The sequence below is a fragment of the Xiphias gladius genome, chromosome 13 (assembly GCF_016859285.1).
Source record: "Xiphias gladius isolate SHS-SW01 ecotype Sanya breed wild chromosome 13, ASM1685928v1, whole genome shotgun sequence".
Classification (NCBI taxonomy): Eukaryota; Metazoa; Chordata; class Actinopteri; order Istiophoriformes; family Xiphiidae; genus Xiphias; species Xiphias gladius.
In genome coordinates this window covers 5,795,362-5,820,397 of record NC_053412.1, presented here as the reverse complement: position 1 = coordinate 5,820,397, position 25,036 = coordinate 5,795,362, and the positions used below count along the sequence as shown (strand labels likewise).

At 42.2% G+C, this 25,036-nt stretch overlaps 1 protein-coding gene across 10 annotated transcripts in view; it reads right to left on the bottom strand.

The window, feature by feature from the left end:
• The window catches only part of LOC120798257 (neural cell adhesion molecule 2-like), a 403,203-nt gene that overhangs the window by 255,739 nt on the left and 122,428 nt on the right, over positions 1 to 25,036 (bottom strand). For 3 of the 10 annotated variants that reach the window (XM_040142421.1, XM_040142420.1, XM_040142422.1), the window contains exon 1: positions 14,706 to 14,863. The exons of 3 other annotated variants lie outside the window; for them this stretch is intronic. In XM_040142421.1, the coding sequence (XP_039998355.1) occupies positions 14,706 to 14,757 (52 nt within the window). In that variant the 5' untranslated portion in view covers positions 14,758 to 14,863. Of the gene's footprint in view, positions 1 to 14,705; positions 14,864 to 14,980; positions 15,025 to 20,895; positions 21,106 to 25,036 lie in introns of those variants that run through there. 4 more of the 10 variants (XR_005708662.1, XR_005708655.1, XR_005708661.1 and 1 more) reach the window with 4 other exon arrangements.

The window sequence follows — 25,036 nt, the reverse complement described above, 5'->3', positions numbered from 1 at the left end:
TTCCTCGCAGTTTTCTACAACTTCTCCCTAAAACTGCGGGAGGTCATTAGCTCACTGTAGCTAGGAAGTCACCGCAGATGGCTGAGCATGTTGAGCGTGGGCACACTGAGTGTATCTCCCTCCCTCTGCGCAGCTGATGGACTATCAGCCCTTCTCATGATCACTTACTGAAGTCGGAATCCCGCCAAGAGATTATGATTGGACTATAACCGCCAGCTAGCTGGGAGGTCCTGATTTTGATTCAGTGCTTGAACTTTCTCCCACGATTATCTCATTTTCTTGTCATCGCAGAGACCCGCATCACATGGCTAAACATCAAATTAAAACTTTTGAAATTATCTCAAGCTTCCTGGGTGAAATATGAGACGCAGGAATTCCAGGAAATGTTAAATGTGTGAGTATAACTCTGCCTGCATGCCTGTGTGTATGTTGTTTTGCATATAGTTTTGCTGATGCAGGCAGATCTGGGCTCTGCATCTTCACTCAACTTTCAGAGCCTTGAGCTAGAAAGGGGCAAAACCCAAAACAGCAAAAATCAAAGAGTAAGCAAAATCTGGAAATAAATACGCGCACAAACAAACACACACACACATGCACACACAGCTGCAATCCATCCCCCTTAAAACTCATTTTCCACTTTAGCAGCTCCTTGCAAGAATCATATTTGATTTACACACACATAGTGTCAGACTTCACAGTGGGATGACCCATGAGCTTCAGATCAGCTCATATCCTTTGCACAAAAACACACACACACACACACACACACACACACACACACACACACACAAAAAAGAAGCTTCTGTCGCGAAGATACCACAGCCTCTGAGTCACGTCGTCCAAATCTATAACAGGCAAAAGAGTCCCATTAAACAACCTTGGAGTGACACAGCATCCACCAAAACCTGGGCCATGCGTCACGCCAAGCTCCACGCACTCCATCACAGCAAACACTTTCAACTCCTCACAAACCACATCACATAACAAATGGGCTTTTTTCGGAGGCGCGGTGCACCCTAGAATACTGTAGCAACTTTGTCTCTCTGTTTCCTGTTTTCTCAGGTTATACAAGCGAACAGTTATGTAAGCACTATGCTAAAAGAGGGGCAAAGCAGACGTGCAACACACCTGTTTAAAAACGATAAGGGGGGCAGTCACAGCCAACAGGCCGGTGTTTGGGAAGGGTGTTTGAGAGCCTGGACTTAGTGCAGAGAGACACCTCCTTGTCCTGTTAGTACAAAGTAATTGCCATTATATTTCTAGGCCTCTTATCTGTCTGGACTGTAGGAGTCATATAGTGAAATATATGTCAATCATCCATTGATGACACTATAAAAATGCAAACAAAAGCCTGTATTCCCTTTTTCCAGCACACATTTTTATCACCAACTCCATTTTGAATTGAGCAATAATTGTTGTTTTGAAAAGATGATTCTTTTTATACTCCTGGGATTTTCTGACAACAGCTCAGGTGGAAGGAGCAGAGAGCAGCGATCAGTATTCATAAAGGTAAAAGATACTCATTCTTGGAAGGAGAAGGACCAAAATGCAAAGAGAATAGCAAAACTGTTTGCTACTTTTTGAGATAATGGATCAGTAGGGCCAGCCTGCGGTGTGGTGAAAATTGTTACACTGTACTTTATCTCTGGCAGACAACAGAGTCAAAGTAGCAAAATGTCCCCTTTTCTTTCAGAGAAATAAATAGCTTATTTTGTATATGAATGTTTTTGTAAATCCTAATTTGATTATTTTAGGTGGAGCCTTGAGAAATAAATAAGTCCATGGTCATGACCACAAAGGAATTGCATGCTGGCTGTCTTTAGCTTCCTTGCAGTCATGTCGTTGTTTACTATGACTTAAAGCATTCCAACAATGTTAAAAAGTGTTTTTGCAGTTGTTCCTTTCAGTTCGAGGGCTATTTTGTTGTGGTAGTGTATTTTTCTATTCCCTCAGATAATTGGCCAGATGTAGACTGACTTTCTTCTAGCACAGCTACAATGAACTAAAAGCAGGCACATTTTTCAGCAAAAACTAAAACATCAACAGTAAATATCAGTTTTTGGTGTCAGGCGCTAAGAATCAAAGAGAAAGCTCTTCAGTGCTGATTTACTATTCTCTCTTCAAGAGAAGAGAGAATTATTATAGAAGAAGTAACTTCTCCACTGAGAGTAGACTCAGTAGACAAGAACGAAACAAAAATGTCTTTAAAAGGATGGTATTTTTATATTCTTTTCACTGTCACTAGCACGCTCTCCAACTTTAGGACTATATGTATATTCTTTGGGGGTTGCTAACAGGCACTCTGGGAATTGTGGGATATTACTCAAATAAAGGCGGGAGTTAATATACTCAACAAGGCAATGCTAACGGCTGATGTTAAGCAGGTGCAATGTTTACCATGCCCATAATCATGATTTAGTTTGCTGGCATGCTAACCTTTGCTAATTCACATTTGACACAAAGTACAGCTTAGGGTAATGGGAACCTCATTAATTTTGCAGGTATTTGGCCAAAAAACAAACAAGTGGACAAATTAAAAGTTTGACCTGCTGGTGATGCTAGTAGAAAGGTCAGGGAATCACCAAAGTTATTACAATCCCTCCTGAGGGTTACATGGATGTCCATACCCAGTTTAATGGCAAAGTTCACTCAAAACCAAATATTTTAACCTGATGGTGGCACTAGAGTAAAACTCAGGGGCCCACCAAAGTCAGTAGGTTTCATCTTCTGGGGACATGGGATGTGTGTAGCAAATTTCATCGCAATGCATTTAATAGTTTAATTTAATGTTAATATAATCTAGTCTGGAGCAAATTGGTGGACAACCCAATAATCAGACTGACATTGCCATCCACAGATCCACACACCACTAACGTGGCTAAAAAAAATCACAAATATATCATAATTACATTTGGTACATAAATGAAAACTGCTAATACGTCATTATCCAGTGTACACACATGTCCAATACATACAAGTGTGCTGATGATTAGAACGTTGTTGTATAATTGAGTTTCCGGCTCAGGATGGATCACATTGTTGTCAAGCACTGAAAAAAAAAAAATACTTTGAATATTTCCTAAAACCACTATTGAGCAAATTGTTTAACTAAGACAAAAAGATGATCAGGTTATTCTTATATTTATTTATATTTATATATATATTTGCATACTATGTTATGCCACAAGCAAGTATTCTGTGCCAATTCTTTATTAAGGAGACTTTTTGAAAGTAACTTTATTTATCTGTTCTGTATGTTTTGTGTCCAGCGAGTTGAGTGATTAGTCATTGTGTTAATCCTCGCTCCGAGGCACGCTGTTGTGAGAGAGTTGGTTGCTGTGTCTAATCTTGGGCGTTGCATTGATAATGATAAGAGCAAAGCAAGCCCAAGGGGCACACCGCGCTCCACGTTTGTCACCAACAATTTCACGCTGTTGTCAAATCAGTGTTTGTGAGTTTTTGTGAGAAGAGAAGAATTGCATTGCATGATTGTTTACATGCGCCTGAAATTTATAGGCCAATAAATCTGGGCAGCGAGATAAAATTAAACTCTTTTCCATATTTTTCATTTTTAATCTTATCATTTATAGCTTTCTCTGGATTTTTCTGTAGAATTTTTAACACTGAAAATACTAAATAATAACGCTCATGCTGCATTTGTATTTCAGGAAAGCTCAGATGTGTATTGGACTGTTAAGAATCAAGCTTGCAAAACAAAGGGGCTACAGGATATGTAAGAAGGAGACAATAAATTGAGATAACCAGGATGAGCTGGGGCAAAGCTTTGCCCAAGAAGATTCAAGGCGGGAGGTGCAAAGAAGGTGGGGGATCAACAGGCAGTGTTACAATCACACAGGTTATTCGGGGACTCTTGGGGAAGTAGAGGGGGACCTCAGTGAACTCCTCATTTCTGTCGGGCTTTATGTAGCGTGACCGTTCAAAATGGAACTCCGCGATCATGTGGGAGCGCTCTATTAATTTGTGGCTCAGGCCGCCTCCTTGGGGAGAGAGCTGCCACAGCCAGTACTGCATCCCCTTTGCAGCTTCCAGCAAAGATTCTTGTTGCTTATTGACTGAGGAGCTGCAATGCAATGTTTCTCCATGTCCGCGGCTGTGGCTCTTTGCCTCAAGTGCCGAGACAATCTATCATTGCTTCGGTCTCCTACTCCAGACTTTACAGGATGGATGAAGAGCGGCTTGAAATAAAAGTAATCTTGGTTCTTGGAGCAATATACAGGCTTTAGCTAGCTGGAATACACTCTGTTGCTACAACATGGCAAGCTCTGAGAAATCTAATCTGGTTCAGTTAAAAAGTCCTGTTGAAGTATAACCTCAAGAGGGATTTCAAACTAACAAGATAGCAGTGGCGGAGTTCTATGAGTAGCAACCTGATGTGAATGGTTGCAAAAATTGGACAAATACACAAACCTACCTGGAAACAGATCTTTCAAATTTTGAATTAGTTGAACACAAAATTCAATATGTTGAAGAATCTGTAACTGTGAGAAAACTGTTACCATCTATAACCTTTGTTTCTCTAGATGCTCTGTGTTTTGGTCGCAACGGCACTCATTACAATCAGGCTTTTCAACACGAACCTGCTGGCTACAAAGGCATGTGTGAGATCACAAGGCTCTCTTAAGACTCAAGCCCTGAAGCATATACATTCACATGAAAAGATGGCAAGCACTGGCACTCTTCCCATGAACCTTCATCCTTTGATACTTCCAACATCACTCTTTATCTTGCTCTACCTTTAAATATGCACAAGCCACATGAATCTAGTCCAATTACTCAAAAACAACAGTTATCTGTACATTTGACAAATTCCAAATTTTGTGAGTAATGCAGGAAGGAAGTATGAAGATTCCTGTGTTCGGTGTTCCCGTGCGACCACTGAAGACAAACAGGGAAAGAAATATGAGGTTTGGTGGGTAGGACAGCGAAGTCCATCAGAAAATATTGTCATGTGGGATCCACCGATTTCAAATGTGAAGAAGGACTGGGACTGACACGTGAGGAAAACTGTTTCACCACGAGAGCCAGCATGTCAGTAAACACACCATCCGATCTAAGTAAAGATAAGACAGGTTCTTTAATTACTGAGAAATCCTTTGTGTATTCCCATGGGGGCACATGTCCTTGGGAACTCTTTGGATGGTGGGCGGGAAGACAACAATCCCAGAGTACCGACATTGGGAGTAGGCCAACTAGGAATGATGGGAAGTTGTGCAGATATACAGAGTAATTAAAAACACGCCTACAGTTTGCCTGGTGCACCTTATGAGTGCTTACAAGACAATCATTATGACTTTGAGAGATAATAACACGCTTGACAAAACATCCCTGAAACAGCTATACTTGAAAATTCCAGACCGCTGTTGTGCAGAAAAGAGTACAGTAACATAAAATCCATAGGTGTTAATAACTATATTGAGCAGCACAACAACAGCCATCTTTAGCTTTCTGAACAAATAACATTACGCATGGGTGCTGCTTGAAAAGTTTCCCTCATAGGGGAGAACAGGATATCTTCCCCCCACAGACACCGGTGATGAGACTAGTGTGGGAGTACCACGAGGCAGAGCAAGCACATGAAAAGAGGAAGAAATGAAAGGGGGGGAAAAAGTGAAAGAGAGAGGAGTCAAACGAGGAGAGATAGAAACAAAAATAAGCTGGCCCACACAGCATTAGGAGATTCCGTTTGAAGATTGTCTGGCATGGAGAGGCAATCAAGAGAGCAGCGCCTGTTTGGCCTCACTGAAAGCTATTCTGCTGCACTGCGACCACATCTCAAGTGTCCCTCCTCCTCCCCCACCCGTCTTTCTCTCTCATCTATCGCTCACTCCTTCTCATCTATTCCTCATCTAGTAGTGCCTCCCATAAACAAGGATATTGGCCACCAGGCAAGAAATCTGAGAAGAGTGATCCCTTTTAAAGATGGTCTCTGCATCATTTCCTAGCAGAACCAATCCCTCAAGGACACTGGACAATCTGAAGACATCTTAATGCTGGGAAGTATCAGTGAGAGGGGGGTTAAACTAAGATATGGCCTCAATGTTACAAACTCTATCCATGCCACTGTTTACAAGACCATTGTGAGGTGTGATTGGCAGCTGGGCTGATCTCCTTGGGCGGGTCCACAACGGGACCACATACTACTCACTTGAGAGTCCATCAATCACAATTTGGCTTGATTAACCAGCAAGAATGACAGGCCAAGGGCTCACTATCTGGACGGATGGATGGATGAATGGATACAGGGAAATATGATAGATACGACACAACACAATACAGCAGAAGATAATTTAATATTGTAAGCCCAAAGGAGATCTCAGACTGCAAGGCCAGCAGAGAAAAGAGTAGCAGCTGATGCCAGCCAAAAGAGATTGGTTCACAACATTCAGTTAACTATTACAGTACGGTTTTCAGTTATATTTATAAATAAGATGACTGAATCTATTGATTGCTGTAAGGTTATTATCTAAGCTTTAAACAGGTTTGTCCTGGTGATTTTGGCCTGGGTATGTTAACATTTTTTGATACTGGTGGTAATACTATACCTAGACTTTGGCACTTTTTTCAAGACACATTGAGAAATATAAACATTTTTCTGTAAAACTCTTTTTTCTTTTAATTCAAAAAAGAATCCAATGTTCTCAAATATTGAATATTATCCAGACACAGGCAGCTGTACAGAAACTTTGCCTGAATAAACTAGTCTACAGTTGGCAATATTTATGACTTAGTGTATAACAGGAACTAAGGGGAACAGAGAATAAGTAAACAAGATTATAAAACTCTTCAGACATTCAATGCTTTTTGGTATTTTACAGTTGTTGAAAGTCTGTGCTAGAGACATATTCAGTCAGTGCTAAGTAACTATTTAGGTCCAATACTCAGCCCTATCAAGTGTAAGAATCAAAGGCTTTTTCTTCACAGACACGGCTGCCTTTTTAACACAAGTAGACACACAAATTTAAGATTACTTGCAGTAATAAAAGCCACACCCTGGCTCAAGTCATCTCGTCGATAGGTGTGTCCGAAAGCATGCACCACTCTCTCATTAGTGTCTGCTAACCAGCACGGTTACAATTAGCATTAGTCCCTTTCTCAATCACATTGATGGACCACATAGACTATCGGCAGCCTCTGTGGGCTCACACTAACTAAGGTTCAATCAAGGCAAGGCACACATCCAGCAGGAAGAAGTTGAAAAATATTCTTCTTTGGCTGTCAGTGGATGGCTCCTCTTCATTATGGTTCTGTCACTGTCTCAATGTTAGCGCATTGAGCTGTCCGTTACTCTGTCATCCAGCCACCCTTTCCTGGCACCCATCTGTGTCCATCTTTGTGCCTTATGAGCCCAAAATTTCATCTGTCACTGTGTTGGTACCCCTCCAGTACTTCACCTGATGAAGTGCATTCATGCTCTTCCATCAAAAACTTCTTTTAATGATGACTCAAAAAGAGGTTTTATTATTTTTTTCGTGTGGGCATCTGCTCTGCAGCCTCTTACCCATGTCTGTACCCATATATACTATCCATCTCAATTTATCCATCCAATTTCAGGGTAATCCTTGTCTCTCCATTCTTTTCAGGCAATTTCTATTTCACTGATAAAGGGTCGTTCGCAGGTTTTCGCACATTATAGTCCATTTACTACAAATCACATATACATTACTGTTGATTGTTTTTAAAGAAAGATTATTTAAAACTCTTCGACACAGCATGCTTTGGAAAATGATCGGCAGTACTACAGGACTTGTAGTCAATAGACTAAAATATGCAAAAACACTGGTAAAGTGTTGTAACAAGAGAAACACGACAGATCAACTGTGAATCGTCATTAACACATCAGTTAACCAACACTTGGGATGGTGTTTCCAAAAACAACTGTAGTGACTCACACTTGAGAAATTGTGCAATGCTATGCAAAGGTGAAGAGAGCAGGCAGAGGAAGGTGACTGTGAAAGTTTACTTCAGTATGTGACTTTTTTCCATTTAATTCAATAACTTAACGGTGCTTTTTGGAGCGTAAATAATGTGTGTCCGCTTCTGAATTGGACTTACACTTGAGATGAAATTAAATAACAATCCCGCCCTCGAAATAGATTGCGTGAAAATTCAAAGTAGACGTATGAAAAATTAATACATGACCTTGATGTCCTTATTTGTTGTCATAGCACTTCAGCAGAATAATCGCTATTCTGAAGGGGTGAAGAAAATGCAAAGGAATGCGTTGTACCAAAAGAATGCAAAATTTCATGAACTGTGTCTCCATTAGTTAAAAGTTCAGCAAGATTGTGAAGAACCTCTTTCTTAACTTGCCTATTTTACTGCCAGACTGCCTGAGCCAGAGCTGCCGCTTTTACCTCAAAATAAATACATTTAAATAAGTAAACAATTCAGAGTTGTACCACAAGGATACAGCAAGTGAACGGTCTTGAAACAGATAAAATAACAAGATAAATGTACATTTGAAGATACTGTATATAGCAGCTTCATTTTTTTCCACAACGTTATCTGTCATGGTTGTCTCCCTTTTTCAACAAGCTCCCACAATCATGTTGTTAGTTTTAATCAAACTCTGACAGCATAGAATAAAAATCAATATTATGGCTATGCTTATGCAAGTTTAGACACATCACAGTTAATTTAACACATCTGATGATAACTTTGCACCCTTTTACCCTCCCATCCCCAACACATACATCCATATAGCCTCTAAAAAAAATAAAAATAGTGTTACTGAGGTAAATCTCATTAGTAACTGAGAAAATGGAAATACGGGTTTTTTGGCTTTCAAATAATCACCTGAAGAATGTCCCATCAGATTCCAAGAGTCTGACGGTTGACATCACTGACACTACATCAGTGTTTCTGTGAAGTCCATGATGCCAACCAGACCGACTGAGGTGAAGGGATAGGACAAGCAGACACTCCGCTACTTATCAGAAGTATGAGGAAGAGCCTTGTGCTCGAAACGTCACACCGGCAAGGAAAATCCTTTAACGGGAGCTACTTGGTGTGCGGCTCTATTTCAACTATTGCTTAAAGTCTGCTACTACTACCGTTTAATTTTTTATGTTAATGCATATATTATGTCATAGAAAAGCTTTTTTTCAATTTATATTTCACTTATGATTTACATCCGCTCACTCTGAAAGCAAACCCCAAAGCTTTAGTGTAGTTATTAATATGGTCTAAGTGGGTCACTCAAAACGCACAGCTCAAACTGGAGTGGCTCTGAAGCTCTTCTGCCATTTCTCTGATCCCTCTGTTCTTCATTTAATCATGCCTGCCGGTGCCCGAACCCAAAACTAAGCCCCGGACCAACAATGCGGCGTCCCATGAGAAGATGCGCTTGGGAGGAGCAGATTGTCAACGGTGTGAATCTGTGTGTGTGTGTGTGTACACGGATGCAAAAGCTACAGATATAAAAGTGAGCGAGAGGAGAGGGAAGACCATGCAACCACTTTCCCCCCATCCATCTGTCAGTCAGCCAGTGTGCCCACTGACTCTGTTGTCACCCTGGCATCCTGGCTCTGCCTATTAGCCTGCTAGTTAGGAGTGGCATTTAGACTGGCAGGACACACATAAGCGGGAGCCAGAGGGTCTCCTGCTTGGCTAGCACCAAACTGATGTAAAACAGTGGACGCAGCCACAGGAGCACATGGCAACATGCAGCAGCTGCCTCCTCCAATCACGTCACTCTGCCCTAATTTGATTCCATCTCGACAGGATTCAATTACATTTTATTAATTTTGGCACAGTGCGACTCCATAGAGTTTGACTGAATCTCTGGCAATGCAATTTAACCGGATGCAATCAGATTCACTTGAATTAAATGAATTTTTAAACATAATCTCTTCCTCGCTTTCTCCCACTGTATAAATCTTCTTGTTGCTCACTCTATCCTTCCCAATTTTCCCTTCCTGGGGTTCAGAATATAGAATATAATGAGCGACACCAAACTCTTCCTACAAGAGGACCCCGTCTGCTTAGTGCATCTACATTTTTTTTGGCTTCTGGTTGAGAGAGACTCCCTGAGGAGAACATTAGTCACTTCCATAATAATAATGGGTAAATCAAGTGAAAATAGACCGAGGTTGGCAGAGGACATTATTGAACATGCTGCTGTTTTTTTGCTCCATGCATCACAAATAAGGCTTTTTCAAAATATGCCAAATGTTCACCTACTGGAGCCTGTTGTTTGAATATCATCTCACCTCTCAGCACGTATGCTATTGCATAAGTTGCCTAAAAGCCAAAAATGCGTCATTAAAAGACAATGCGTCTTCAAGTAAGGATGAATATATTAGCAGCAAAGGTCTCTTAATCCCTGATACTAATCCTGTTAACTGAGCTGCGAGCGGATGACGGCACAGCTTCTACACGGAGCCTTCAAAACTACCCTTGAGCAAGGCAGTTCATTTCTCTTAAGGTACTAAGGCTGACCTCTAAACTTCCCAATGAAGTAGTTACGTGCATGGAGGGATTAGGAGACAAGCGGACCCCGGGACATGTAAAAGTTTAGTTATTGTAGTCGTTTTGTGTGTCTCTGTGGTCATTTCAAGTCTCTTTGCGGTTGTTTTGTGTCTCTTTACGGTTGTTTTGGGCCTCTGTGTTGTCATTTTGTGTCTGATTGTGGTTAGTTTGGGCTTCTTGATGGTCATTTCAAGTCCCTTTGTGGTCGTTTCAGGTGTCTTTGTGGTCAGTTTCGTCTCTGTGCTTGTTTTCATATCTTTGTGGTCACTTCTGTCTATTTGTGTTCATCTTTTGTCTCTTTGTGGTCATTCTGTGTTTTTTTTGTGATTTTGGCTGGTGCCCCGTCGCCCCGTTCAGTAATCCATCGATGGTCAACTATTGACGATAAGGTTCTTTAAGAAGATTATACATGAATATACATTCCTGCTGCTGAAAACCAGGCGTTTGAGCAAAGTTTTTCTACTCTTTAATAATTTAATAGTCTTTGAGATTGGAAAAGGCTGGAACATATGCAGGTAGGAGCTAGAAAAAATACCCATGTCATATCTCAAACCGACTCATTTCCTTTCAGTCTTATTTCTGCCATTTCAACCACATCAAGCTAATAATAAGCTCTGCGGCACAGAGGTTTGGCCGTGCTTTTCCCATGTGTCCAGGTGTTTAGAACACAAAACTCTCACCGTGTCTTATATGCACAAATTCAATACTAAGATCTGAACTTGGCGGATTGACTGCTAAAGGGCACACATAAAAAAATCAAAAGCTTGCAGGCAAATAAATAGCGTATCCATAACACTGAGATTGCCCTTTGTACAATTCAGAGGCCTGCTGAGTCTAGTCATTCCTTAAATTGATTTCTCATATGTGGCTGCCTTGAGGGAGCGATTCCATTTTCATATATACACTGGCTCTCTGTATATGTGCTTTCTGTCCTAGTCTATTAATCAAATAATGCAATCAATTGCTGTTTGCGGGATCAAGACACAGGCCATTTCTTTGGTGAACACCTCTGCATGTCTTGAATAATAGTTTGTGACTGGTGTTGCACGGTGTTAAGAATTGTGTGTAGAATCGTTCCAGTATCAAGTTATTAGCATGGCAGCAAATACAGGAAAACAGAAACTTTTGGGGTATGGATTTTGAAAAAAAAAAAAAAAAAAAAAAACCCTCCCTGTAGGGCTAGTTGTGTTCATTTCTGTAAAAAAGAAAAAAAAATCTGCACTACCCTCATAAATATTAAACCGATGATTCATCTGAATAGTTTGAGGCTGAATAAAGTGTACATGTGTGGGTAAGTGAATTTATGCTCACTCACGTGAGCATGTACATAAACCAGAACTACAGGATGTAAGCAGACCTCAAACACATGCTTAAGCCTGGGCTCAGAGTGCAATGAGAGACATTTAAGCGCAGGGGCATAAATCTTCTAAACCCTGGGCCGCTGACACTTCCCCCAAGAGACAGAGCGAAATATCTTAATTACGCCACTTAAAATCACATCGGCGAATCCCGGGTGAGACCAAGCAAGCATATAATTCATTGTACTAAGCATCGGTAAAAGCCAAATACATAAACCTTCAAGGATGCTCAAGTGCAGGGTAGACGGCGAGCTGGGACCTCAGAAGCAAATGTTTTCCTTCGGAGGCCAGAGGGGGTAGAATGGAGGAAATCTGCGGCGTTGGTGTGTTGGGAGCCAGGGCACCTCGCCGACTACTGTCAGAAAGCCAACGTGTTGTCATGAATTGGTGAAAGCGAGTAAAACCTCTCTCTGGCGCTGGTCCTTTCAATGATGATTTAGTGTCTACTCCAAAGCCCCGGTGATGAGGAACACCGAGAACCAAGCATCCTACTCAGCCTCCCGCACATACCCTTCGTCTCAGAACTATCCTTATTAGTCACATTACAGCAAGTTCTCCGCGTCGTCTAATGGGTCAATTTGTGTGGACTTTGCCGTCATGAAAAACATGATAAGAATGGAAATTGGTTGGTTGGATGATGCAATACTAGTGCAACAAAGGGAAAGTAACAAAGCAATGAATATTCCAGTTAAGGCCTATGAACAGTGGCCTGTGTCTCTTTGTGTTACCTCAGTGGGATAAAATGCAATAATAAATGAAAAAGAAATTCACCGAGGCTCCGCCGGTATCATCCTCCTCCTCTCCCTCGCTGTCGTAACAGCACTTTCTAACAGTCTATTGATTGAGATTGTTTAAATGTGAACTGCTGGTATACTTCAGTCCTTTTAAAATGTTGACGATAATCGCACCCCGTGCCTCTCGGGGGGTCTGCCACTGTTTTCCTGCCACAGACCACCAAAACAAAACACACATTACACCACGTGGACCCCCCCCCCCCACTTGGTGCAGCTTTGTCCCAGAAATCTCCACACGACAAGAAAACTGCTGGTTTATAATCCAATTTATATGCAACCTCCCTTAGAATAAATGTTAAAATCATACATTGGCGGTGTCAGAGGGTCTTCTTATTAAAATTCATAGTCATCTTTACACCATACTGTAGGATAGTAAAAATGTATCTATGATTCCCCTTTTTTTTTGCCTTTTGAAACCTCCTAGAGGACCCCCCCCACCTTGGAGACCCACTACCCTGAAGGGCTTCGGCAAAAGCAGTCTGAGAGCATGAGATACAACATGCTTCTACGACCGGTGGCTCAGGGCTTCACTCTTGGCACCACTTTGCAGCGCTCTACCCCCACCTGCCGTTGTGCGCCAGGAACCCAAATGGGCAACGCTGCAAAAAATGTCCATCTGACGACTCCCTCTTTCTGTTGTTTAGTCTTGAGACCTTTTGTTTTCTTCTAACAAGTGGGAAAATTTCTCCGAGGGGATAATATAACGCTTCTCATCCTGGGTGCAAATTAACTTGTTGCTAGATTTTTTTTTTTTTTTTTTTGGGGGGGGGGGTTGTTTGTTTTGCCTGCCTCAAATGCATTTATGGATACTGAAATGAATAAAAATAATCTCATCCTGCAAGCAATTATTTTTCGCTTCAAGAAATGGATTAACGTTGAATCTGAAGCCACGGGAGTTGAGTTTTTTTTTTTTTTTTTTTCGCAGTGCACGCAGGGCTCAGCCCGCGGTGCCACGGCGACGCGCCTCACTTACCAGGACACAGTAAAGAAACACACACAGAAAGGCCAAAGGCGACGGTGAGAAACACTTTCAATCCGTGTTTTTTTCTCTCTTTTTTTTTTTTTTTTTTTTAGCAGGAGTCACTCAGGTAACCTCTTTATTTTCCCCGTTGCGCGTGAAACCCCCCCCACACACACACAGACACACACACACACACGCGCGAGCGCGCGCACAGACAATCCTCGAATCAGGTGCGCCACGCACACGGAGCCCAATTAGCGGCCGAGTGTCACTCTGCTGTCACAAATGGCAGCTCGCATTCCCAAACTTTCCGAAGCATTTCAGACTGAGTAGCGGCACCGCGGGCCACGATATTATCACGCACAGCCTGCGCACAGGATGCAGATACTGGAGGAAGACGTCCCGCCGTGCAATCTTCAATCTACAGTATGTTTTCCACAGTGTGCGGCAGGACGGAGGGGACTGGAGAGCGGCTGGGCAGGGAGACAGCCGGTGGTCTAAACATACATGGTCCGGAATACGGAGCTGAAATGAACGTCTCCCTGTACGACGCCGGTTCGAGTTGGGAGACATCATCGATTTTCTTCTCGATTAAACCAGGCAGGACGGAGCCGGAGCTAGACCGAGCAAGAGGGACCGTACGGCGGAACAACGCAGCACCCGAAAGGCTGCTCCCAAAGATTTCAAAACTAACCAGCGAGCTGTGTGATATGATGAAGACAACAGTTTGTGGTCGAGGAGCACAGAGTGTATATCTCAACAGCCCACCCACTCTTTAAAAAAAAAAAAAAAAAAAAAAAGGACCACATCATAATCCCCCTTTTCAGTTAGAAAGCATTCTGGCCCCTGCAAGACGTGCTTCAATTACAAAACAACGTCCAGTTAAACAATCCACCCCTCTCTCTCTCTCTCTCTCACTCCCTCTCTCTATCTCTCTCTCCCCCTCAGCTCTCTCTCTCTCCCCCTCTCTCCTTCTCCCTCTCCCTCTCTCTCCCCAGCAGCTCTCTCTGCCTGCTGCAGATCACGATGGCAAAACACACTCAACTTGTCCACAAAGTCACCAAGCTCGAGGGTTTGACACACTCACGCACGCGTCCCTACCTTGACCGCCGCAGACGAGCACGCCGAGGAGATGGACGAGTTTGAGCATCATTTTCGGGCAGGCTTCGGGCTGCCGGACGCTGCTTTCGGCTGCTGTAAAAAACGACGAGGGCGACACACACGCTCGACTCCGTTCATCCGCCGTCTTGGGCTCCGCTGGCGACTGATCTGCCTCAACTCCTTCCTTCCCTTCCTTCCTATACGCGCGCTCCCGCTCGCCGCTCGTCCACCGTGCCGGCTCTGCGCTGAGGACCCCCACCCCCACCCACCCCACACACCCCTCAGCATCACTTCTCTCCAACCTCGCTGCTGGAAGCTCCTGGTGGAGGAGAGACAAGAAGGAAATCATGCAAAACGTTCATATTTTTGCATGACTTTATTGGGTATTTTAAAGCACGTTGTAAAGTTGGGAGGAGGAGATTTTAAGAAGAAGAAAATATCTTTAGACCCAGGGTCTAGAAATCCTAGTTGCCTCTTAGCAGGATTGCAGCTAGGAACTCCTTTCTAATATTTATGGGTCCCTAACAGCTGTGGGCCCCAGGAATCCTCCACTTATAATCCCACTTAGGAACAGCAGTGCCTTGGCATGTTGGCCTGGATCTGAAATCCAGGCCAACATGCCAAGTAAGAAAGATGTTGCCCCGTGTGAATAATGCGATCCTCCCTGGCCTTCCCTTTTCACATTCTTAACACAGTGGGGCTCATGCTGGAACGTTTTTCTTTGACGCTCGCTGGTACACGTGATAGGTGGTTCCTTGGTGCCGTAGTGACCACTTTACCTCCCAAGCCCTCCCCCAACCTTGGAAGCCAACACTGTCACGACGGTCACACATTGGTCAGTAGCACGCAAATTCGCGTGGTGCCCACGCTAATCTTTCCTCCTCGGGCGGATCACCTGATCGCTGCGTTTCCATCAGAATTTTTACATGATTTAGCCATGAAATTTAACCAGTTAAATCCAGGTGTGTCCCGGCCTTCGCGCACACACACTTCCAGGTCCTGCTGTCACGTCAACAAACAAAAACATAACAAATTTTGCAGTGTCATTAGTTGTATCAGAGGACCACTTCAGTTTTTAGATTATTTTCTAAACAGTGAGTCAACATTAGTACAGTACCGCTATCGGAGCAGTGGTATACTGGAACCAACGTAAAGGAGGAATGGTTTTGGTTACATTTTTGGTTTTGGTTAGATGCTAAAAAATCAAAGCCGTCCATGGCATGTCTGACATATCACGCCTGAGTTGCAATTCCGGCCATTAATCACGGCCCCCTCATTCAGACAGTGAATGTAATGCACCGGATTTGTGTGATCAGGTTCGTCTAGTAACCATCAAATTTTAAAATTTTGACCTTTAACTATAGCACACATCAGACCAATTCCCCGATCACAGGACAGTGCCTAAAAGCAACATCCTTCCAAGTTTTGGCAAAATGTGAGAATTTGTGTCACAAGCGTTATTTTTTAATTAAGCATAACCTTTCGTTTTATTGTCTCAATTAGTCCAGAACACCATCACACCGGTGTACTTTTTAAACCAGATTTCTTAAAGCTGCAATACTTTTGTGTTAACAACTCATGGAATGACATTGAGCGAGACGATGAGAAAGTCGCTCCCAGTGTCGAACCCACAGACGATTGACGCCCGACGGAGCTCTACGTAACTGTGGGAAGCATTTTAGCATCTTTCAGCTTATTGTTTCGGAAACAGCAACTTTAATGATAACAACTTTGCCGTTTTGGTTAAGTCTCAACGCTCTTATAAACAGACAGCTTATTTTTCAACAGAAGCTGCCCAGCACCTCACAGAAGACAGACAAAGTTAGAGATTAGCAGGTGACCACTTAGTGATTAGGGGAGAACTTGGCGGCTGAATAGATAAGAAGCCATATTTTGTTTTGATCTTTCACAGAATACTGACATCTGATTCAATCTAAAAGAATTCATTAACACAAAGGAAATGAATAAATTACAGCAGTCTTACAATAAAACATGTTTGGATTTGTGAAGGCAGTGATTATCAGCTCGGATGGAGTCAGAGTAAGAGATCCCAGACTTGCAAGCATCCCTGTTGGGAGCAAATGAAGTCGTGAATTAAAACTGACAAAACACTGATCCGCTTAGCCAAGGAAACAGAAATGAAACTGGGTATTGAAATCTATGGGGACCCTCGGTCGGGATTGTTATGTTGATCTATGCTGAAAACTGGGTGAGATGCTCTTTTTCGGCTAGAAAAACACGAATCATGCCTGCACATTTTGTCAAAATCATACATTGATGTCTTAGGTAACGTCACATTTGATCGTTAAATGGACCTCAATACCTAGTGCCCTCTCTGGATTTCATTCCACGACATCAACAACTCATTTTTTGGTCTGTGTCATGACCCATATTGCTGTGCTCCTAACAGACAGGTGTCAAAAAGGGCTCCACAGCTGTAATTCCCTGCAGATGTCTGACAGATTGATGCAATGAAGGTAACTGTGACAGATAAGGAAAAAAAATCCCAACCTGCCTAGCAGCCATCTAGGGGTGAGCTGTTGACTCTCAGGATTCTGTTACGGTGCAATTTGTGTCAAACTTTCTAAGTGGAAACTGAGAAGGTGTGGAAATGGAGAGCAACAATAATTTCCCAGTGAGGCCTTGCTGGAGAACAGATTTGTATTTTTATTTTGGCCTAACAATGCTGCAACTGTAGATCACATTCAAGTGACCCCTAGTATAGGTGAATTAATCTCTAATTGGTGCAATTTATAATAGTCCAGGGTCCCTGTTAAGGACAGTTCAGAATGGGCTTTTTTTCCTTATACAGCTGCCTCACTGCTTTAAGAGCCACTTAATATTCCTGCAGTTTCTCTCTTGCTAACAGGTGTGATCATTATTAAAGAAAATGAATCATGCTTTAGAACAAGTACAAGTGTGAATTCCACATCAGTTCTCCCCATGATGATTGGTTCCCATATGGCGCAGGTGCAAACTAATGGTTTTAGTTGTTTTAAGACCATGGCTCCTTGAGTTGTTGAAATAGTAAAAGTTCAAGTTTTTTTTGTTTTGTTTTTCCCCATCAGTAATGTAAAACTAAGAGCATGTCCACTAGTCACACTTGCAGAATGGGAAGTGTACATTTATCAGGCTATAATTTGTATTATTACATTGCTTTAAAAACGGTAAATTTTCCACTTCTTTTAAATGAATTATAACATAATAACTGCTGTCAGGCTATGACCAATTTTATTTAAAAGGCACAGTCCTATTTCACAGCAAACATGTCACTTCAATGCCACTTCTCTGTTGCAAAGAATTGCATAATGCGGCTTCCTTTGTGCTGGGAAAAAGTGTTTTGCACCGAGTGGAAGAACTTGTGGCCTGTCTTGAAGTCAGACTGTCAGTGATCGCTCCGTCATCACTGCTGTCACCCGAGCGAGTCCTGCTACCGTAGCAACCGAGTTAAATGGCCGTATTGAAGAGCGGGCCTCGCACTGGAGGCGCATGCACAGATAATTCATTGTTACCAGTTACACCCCCACCCCCCAGCACCGCAACCACCACCCCGCCCCACAACACCCACCCACACACACACACACACACACATTTCACTTCAAGTTTATTCAAGTACACACTGGTAGAGCAGCACATATATTTTAGAGCCCCTAAGTCTGGCCCACACTTATAACACCTCCATCAGATCAAGAGCTGCAATTTTTCAAAAAGTGAAAACACTGACACAAAACGTGATGTGTATGTCAGCACAGTGCAATCCAGAGTCTTCCCCTCAATTTCCCTGTGAGGGTACAAATACTGAAGCTTACATCACATTAGAACAAATGTACCTTGCCCCGTTTACTTACAATATTCTAATTGTTTAATGTACATGATAATATAACACTGAAATTCTGAATAATGAGCCCTTTTAATTTCGATACGTTAAGTATATTTTTCTGATGACGGCTCTTAAGTTTATTTTTGTCAGGACAAGCAAGGCAAGCAGCGCTTTAATTTAAGCTAAAAAAATAGAGATCAATCAGAACGATACTGAAGTGGAAGCAATATCTCTCCTTACATGTTAGAACATCGTTCTGTCCCATAAAGTATCTGATATTATCTGTTCGCATTCATCTTGTAATTTACTGCCCTCTTGTGGCCGCACCAGCCTGTGACCTGTTGACGAAGGCCGGGGCTCGGTGGGCAAGCTGCCCTCGACTCAGCTCCCACTGTTCTGAGATCAGTTGTAATATTGCACGCATTACTAGACACATGCACAGACGTGTGTGGAAACTGCACTTGTCCATTGCAAAATTACTTCAACAGTCTTTTTCTTCCTAAGCGTTAAGAGGCAGCAGTAGCTAGTAAACGAGTCTTGCTTGCCACCTGCTGATTAAAGTGAGGGGGCGTTAGCCCCCAAGTCAGCCGACTTCGGCCCTGGTGCAGAACACAACGGTTCCCCTGTACTTCCCGGATACAGTGTACACGATTAGCCGGGAAAGGTTAACAACATTGAGGCAGGAAAATACAGGATTCTGCATTTTCACTGGAGTCTGTCTTTGTCTGTCAATGGTAAATATTTTGAAGATTACCAAAGGTTTTTAGATATTTTTTTGTCTACACTGCACATTTGATATGTTTACTGTCCGTTCAATAATCTCATATCATGCTATTCCTTCTGGGATTTGACTCATAGGTAGGGTACTGACATGTACCGGGACAGAGGGCCAGGGGAAACGCAGAATTCTTTGTTTCCGTCTGTCAAAATATATTAACATTTCTCACATCTGTGCAGATCTCCCCAAAGAAAAAGGCAAGTTTTTATGTATTCTTCTTAAAGTTAGGAGTGAGTGGGTGAATGCTGAATGTCAAAACATCAGCTCCCCAGATAATATTTCACATTGTACATTATAACGTTGTGTAGAAGTGAGCAACACACTTTCATGGAACAATAGAGTTATACACATCATTGCATCAAGGGGTTTTTTTTTGTCTCAAGTGAAGAAAAAAAAATCGTGTATTTGGTCACATTGAGATGGCGAAAGTTAAAAAAAAAAAAAAAAGATTGCCTCAGCAACTCCTCTAACACAAAACACTTTATATTCAACACAAGAAAAGTGGGATTATTATTATTAATGTGGTGCATGAATGTTTTTAGGCAAATGACAGAGCAGAGCTACTGAAACACTTGATTCGGACAAATTACACATGCTTAACAGTTGTGTGTATACAGTAAATGGACCAAAGTGGTGCAGACCTAAATAAATTGAATGCCAGTCAGCCTGGAAGCAACTTCCAGATGGTCATCCCCTCAGAGCATACGCTCAGACTGTCAACCTCAGCATGCTGTTGTGCAGAGCCTGAACTGAAACCTTAAAGTAAAGTAAGTATCTCAATTTGAACCTGGCCGCTGTGTTTACAGGTTCTGCTGCAGTGCTGCCCTTTGCCCTTTTGTTTTGTGACTTTTTTTTGTTTTTTCACCGACTTACAAAGCAAAACCATAGTTTGGAATCATCTGCAAAACAAATGTCCCTCCTTGTGGAAATGAGTGATTCAAAATGAACTGAGTGAAACCCACTGAAAAAAAAACAAGAAGAAAAGGGCAAAAATAGCAGTGAAAATATGCAGGCCCATCTCCTAAATATACATTTTTTTATACTATGAATTTGCTTTGCGAAATGCATGGAAAAGATATTCGCTGCCTGGGTTGGGTTCACTGGAAAAGTGTGGCGTCCTCATACGGTACAGGAGCTAACAAAACAGGATAAGGGAAAGCTCATGGTTTTGGTTAAATATTTTAAAAGTCAACACATCTTGCTGTCTCATGCTTTCAATCACTGCTGACTTGTCTCTCTCTGACATTAACTAAGTACTTTAGTTGCTAACAGTGGATGTAGGGAAAACAAATAAAATATGTCAACAGGAAACATTCTGCAAATACATCAAGCACAATTATTTTGGAGTGGTAGCATGGCTTATGCAGCGTTCACTAAATTCAATTTAAGACTTTTTAAGACCTTTTTTAATGCCACATAGATGCAGTTTAATACCTTTCTCACAGTCATACTGGTCCGAGAATGACGGAAAACCAGCAGGGACAATAAGGCATCCAATTATTTATTACCTACATGAGTTTACTGACACATATAACACATTTTATCACATTTTTGTCCAACTGTATATAACAATAATTTGTATTTATATAATTGATCAATTAATGTGACCCCCAGCCCCGAATGGGCCTACCGAACACAGGTGCAAGTGACGTTTAATGTTTGTTGTTGGGGAAAAAAGACGCAAAAACAGCCACAAAGAAGCCCGAGGTTTGTAGTCGATTTGTGTCTCTTTCGGATTGGGGTTGTTCCTCCTGGGGTGGGGGGTCTATCCCAGAGGCCCATCACCTCCTAGTCTGTCCATGCTTCGGCCCCGAAAAGAAGCAGAAAAACTGATTGATGGATTAACCAATTTAAAAATAAATATTTTGTTGATTTGCCAGAATCAACACTTGCACATTTTGAGTTGAGGAAATTCATAGCTACTGTCCTCCGAGAGTCAGAAAAAAAATATTCAAGACCTTCATAAATAAAATTTACGATATTTTAATACCTTCTAAGGCCTTTTTTTGAGGGAAACGAATTCATTACTTTAAAGAATTTTTCAGTTTAACTGTTTAAGAACAGTTTGCACATACTTGAAAAAGTTCTCTCATTTTGCTGGTAAGAAAACATAACCCACTGGCAGCACTGAATTTCCTACAAAACATGTTTACCGTACTAATTCATAGTCATCATACGTGAACATAACCTTTCGGAGACAGGGTTGTAACGTGGCATAATAGTGGCATTGTTGCCAGTGGCTGAGAGGGGAGACCAGTCGGAACAGGCTGTGATTGGAAAACCCCAGAACAGCCTCCTGACTCATCGCATAATGTGAACAGCAGATAGAGAAATCACTGAACCCCTTGATGATAAAAACCCCACGCAGCATACACAGTGTGTCTCTTTTTTTGTGAAACACACATTCACACCTGTTGTATCTGTCTTTTGGGCTATACCATAAATCTGCAATACGCCTGTTGATACCTTGGAGGTGATTGGGTTTCCTCAGCCTAATCTCGGTGGTGTCCTGCACACACAAATTAATTACAAATCCCTTGTCTAATTGTATTTGGACCCTTTATAAGCGCTGTACGCTATAAACTGACGTTTGTGGTAAGTGCTGGTGGTTTCTTTCTGTGTCGCTATGTATTACCGCAAATTTGTTTCAAGCAAAGTGCCTTTTGTTTAAGTTAAGATAGATATCATTAAAATCTTTTTAAATTCAAAAGAGCACAGATTTTTTGTTTTTTTTTAATGAGGCAGTGTTGAAGACAGATTCGCTTTCCTTATCAGTTACATTTAGGCCTCCCAAGCTTTACATGTTGTTCCTCCATCTCTCTTCCCTGTGTTATGTTTAAAATTAACTAACATCTAATACAAACATCCCACTTTTGCCAGTGCAAAATGAAAACACACGCGATGACTTAAACTGACAGTTAAGGTAGTTTTCAACCCGAATCCAGATGAGTGACTGTCTGACAGTCTTTCCGTGTGAGAGATAACGGGAAGTTTTGACAGCGACGATATCTCATAGTTGGCGAAAAAGATGTACTGACATGTCCACAAACTGTTGGCAGAATGGTTGCAAACACACCACCGCTGGCAGTTACATCAAAATAAGATCCAATATAAACACTAATACAGTCCATTCAGCTAATTCTATGGAGCTATACACTGTTTCTGGTTTCACTTGGTAATGAACTGCTGCAAATACGTAATACTTGTGTCTGAGTCCGACCGAAAGCTAACAATGTAATTAGTCCCGTGGATTATCTACTGTAATGTTAACTAAGCGAGAAGAGGTGTACTTCTGGGGCAACTTGCCGGCTTACCACGCTAGCTGTTTGGTTAGCTAGCTTGCAAACTACCTATTCATTTTCACTGATTACACACGTTTAGTATATATTGTTTCATGTAAAGAATGATTCCGTTTCAAGTGAGGAAAACATGGATATAACAAAAATGTCCCGAAAGCTTTTGACTGCTTTGTAGGAGTTGTAATCACTGTCGCTTACCATATGAAGAGCTGACAGTTTGGTACAGCGGTATATTTGGTATAACACTCTGAGTTTATTTGCTGCAGTCGCACTGCTGGGATAACTCTCATCCATGGAAACGTCTATATTTTCCACGTCTCTCATCAACAATCCCCAAGTTTTTTTGTTTTTTGTTCCTCAGTTAGCTCTGGAGAGTCGTCACTGCAGCAACACCACCAGTTTCTTGAGTTATGTTATACTGTGGGGCAATCCTCTTGCTGCCTTTCTGCCTGTGCCTTCATTCTTTGTTTTTCCTCATCCATTAGATTTAGCTCCTCGTCTGTGTACTCTGCGGTTTGGTCGACCCAGAAAATGAAATGACTCACAGTCCTCCTCATAACAGTCAACTGCGTTACCAGCTCTTGCACTTGGTTTTCTTGAATTTTCTAAGAAGACGATGGCATAAACAAACTTCTCTCTCAGTTGCTACTATTTTTATAGCATGCACACACATTTTATCAACAGCGACCCAACAGCCTCACACAGCAAACCGGCAGATGAATAGCAGCTAGCCTGGTGGGCTGGCAAGTAGGGCCAGAATTAGATTCCCCTGCAGTTAGATACAGTATCAGGGGGCTACTTTCTGTGTTTACTTTGAGTTGGATTCGGAGACAAGCATTGTAAATGATTTATGTAAAATTTTATTTGGAAAGCTTTAAGCTCCGATTTGCCGGAATTTCGCTTTCAAAATTGCCACAACACAGTTAGAGAGAGCTACGTTAGTATGACCCATAGTCAGAACAGCCACAAGTATCAAATTTCTGTTTGTGTTTCCACATTTTTGGTCTTCAATTATTTGTTTTGTTTGTTTTTGGAGACGGCACAGCAGTGGGTTTACTGCTTTTGTTGAATATACTGTTGAAATATACTGTTGAAATACTAAAGGTAGTACTTACACAATACATTATGAAGAGTATAAAGGTATCGTAATGGGTGACGCTGTGTTGGCAGATAGCGACGTAGAAGAGATTAGAGTGAGTGACTGCACCTGAGACGGTGAAAGCAAGTGGCTGCACCTGTGGGAGGGAGTGTCTCAGAGCAATGGACTGGCATTGAATGGAGCAGAGTGAGCAGGCGCGTGTCTTTCTGGGAAGTGGAGCTTGGTGAACGCTATGGGGCAGAGGACCAGCCAAACTAGCCGTATGCTGTACTCATTACCAGAGGGTGGGTGCCATTTGCATGCCGTTAAGGTTGCTGACGGCAAAGACGGGCTGCGGGTTGTAGGGCAAGGTTCCTGTGCGAGGCAGGGCTGAGCTAGTGGTAGCAGGGTTGTAGGAGCGCGCTTGTCCGCTCTCCAGCCTGTTGACGAAGCTCTCCTGCCGCACATGGAGACGCCTCACTGCGTAGGTACGCCCCCACAGCAGAATCTAATTGAAGCCAGATCAGCGGCAAAGCTCAGATCCCGGGGGAGGGTCTCGAACCTCGGGAAAGTTAAGTGGTTTTAAGAAGAATCATTCATTTGGGGTTGGTTGCCTTTGTCTATGCCATGTGTGCTTTAGGTTAAATGTTACTGATTTTAAAAGAGCAGCTAGAGCTGTTGTACCAGGGTGGGGATAGCAGCTGAGGGAGCTTGATATCCTGCCGGCGTGTGTGCCCTGATAGCATGTGTGTGTGATTTAGCTTGCGGTGGGTTGTGCCCCGACGGGTTGTAATTCCTCTGTGTTGCGTTGCAGTATTCAGTTGCAGTGCCTTACGGGCGTGTAATTCCGGTTTGGGGTTTTCTAGATTGGCGAGTGCCCATACACCCGTTTTCGGCCTGTGTTGGTGGCACTGAAGGGGGGTACGGGGTTCAGACTGTGTCAAATATACCTGTGTCAAGGCTATCAGCTGTATGAACTTTGTGATTATAAAGATTTTCTGTTACCCTTGGGTTTCCTCCTCCTTTAATTGTGCACACAGTAGAAACATTCTGTGTGTGGACGTCTGCAATCTATTATTTATCAAAGCATGTTGCAGTGATTTATTGATGTCTATGGGATCTTTTCTTTTTTTTTATGATTGAGCCTCCACACATCTGTTACAGCTTTTATACAATATTTACAGCATTTCTGCCATAATATCAAACACTGATATTGAATATAGAATATTATTGAAAGGTAGGATTCATTATTTGATACTTATTAAATTTAGAGAATCCAATCTGTACATTTATTTTGTCCAGGAATGACTATAAGTACTGACTTCCTTGACAAGCACAAGACAGGCGTCCAATTAT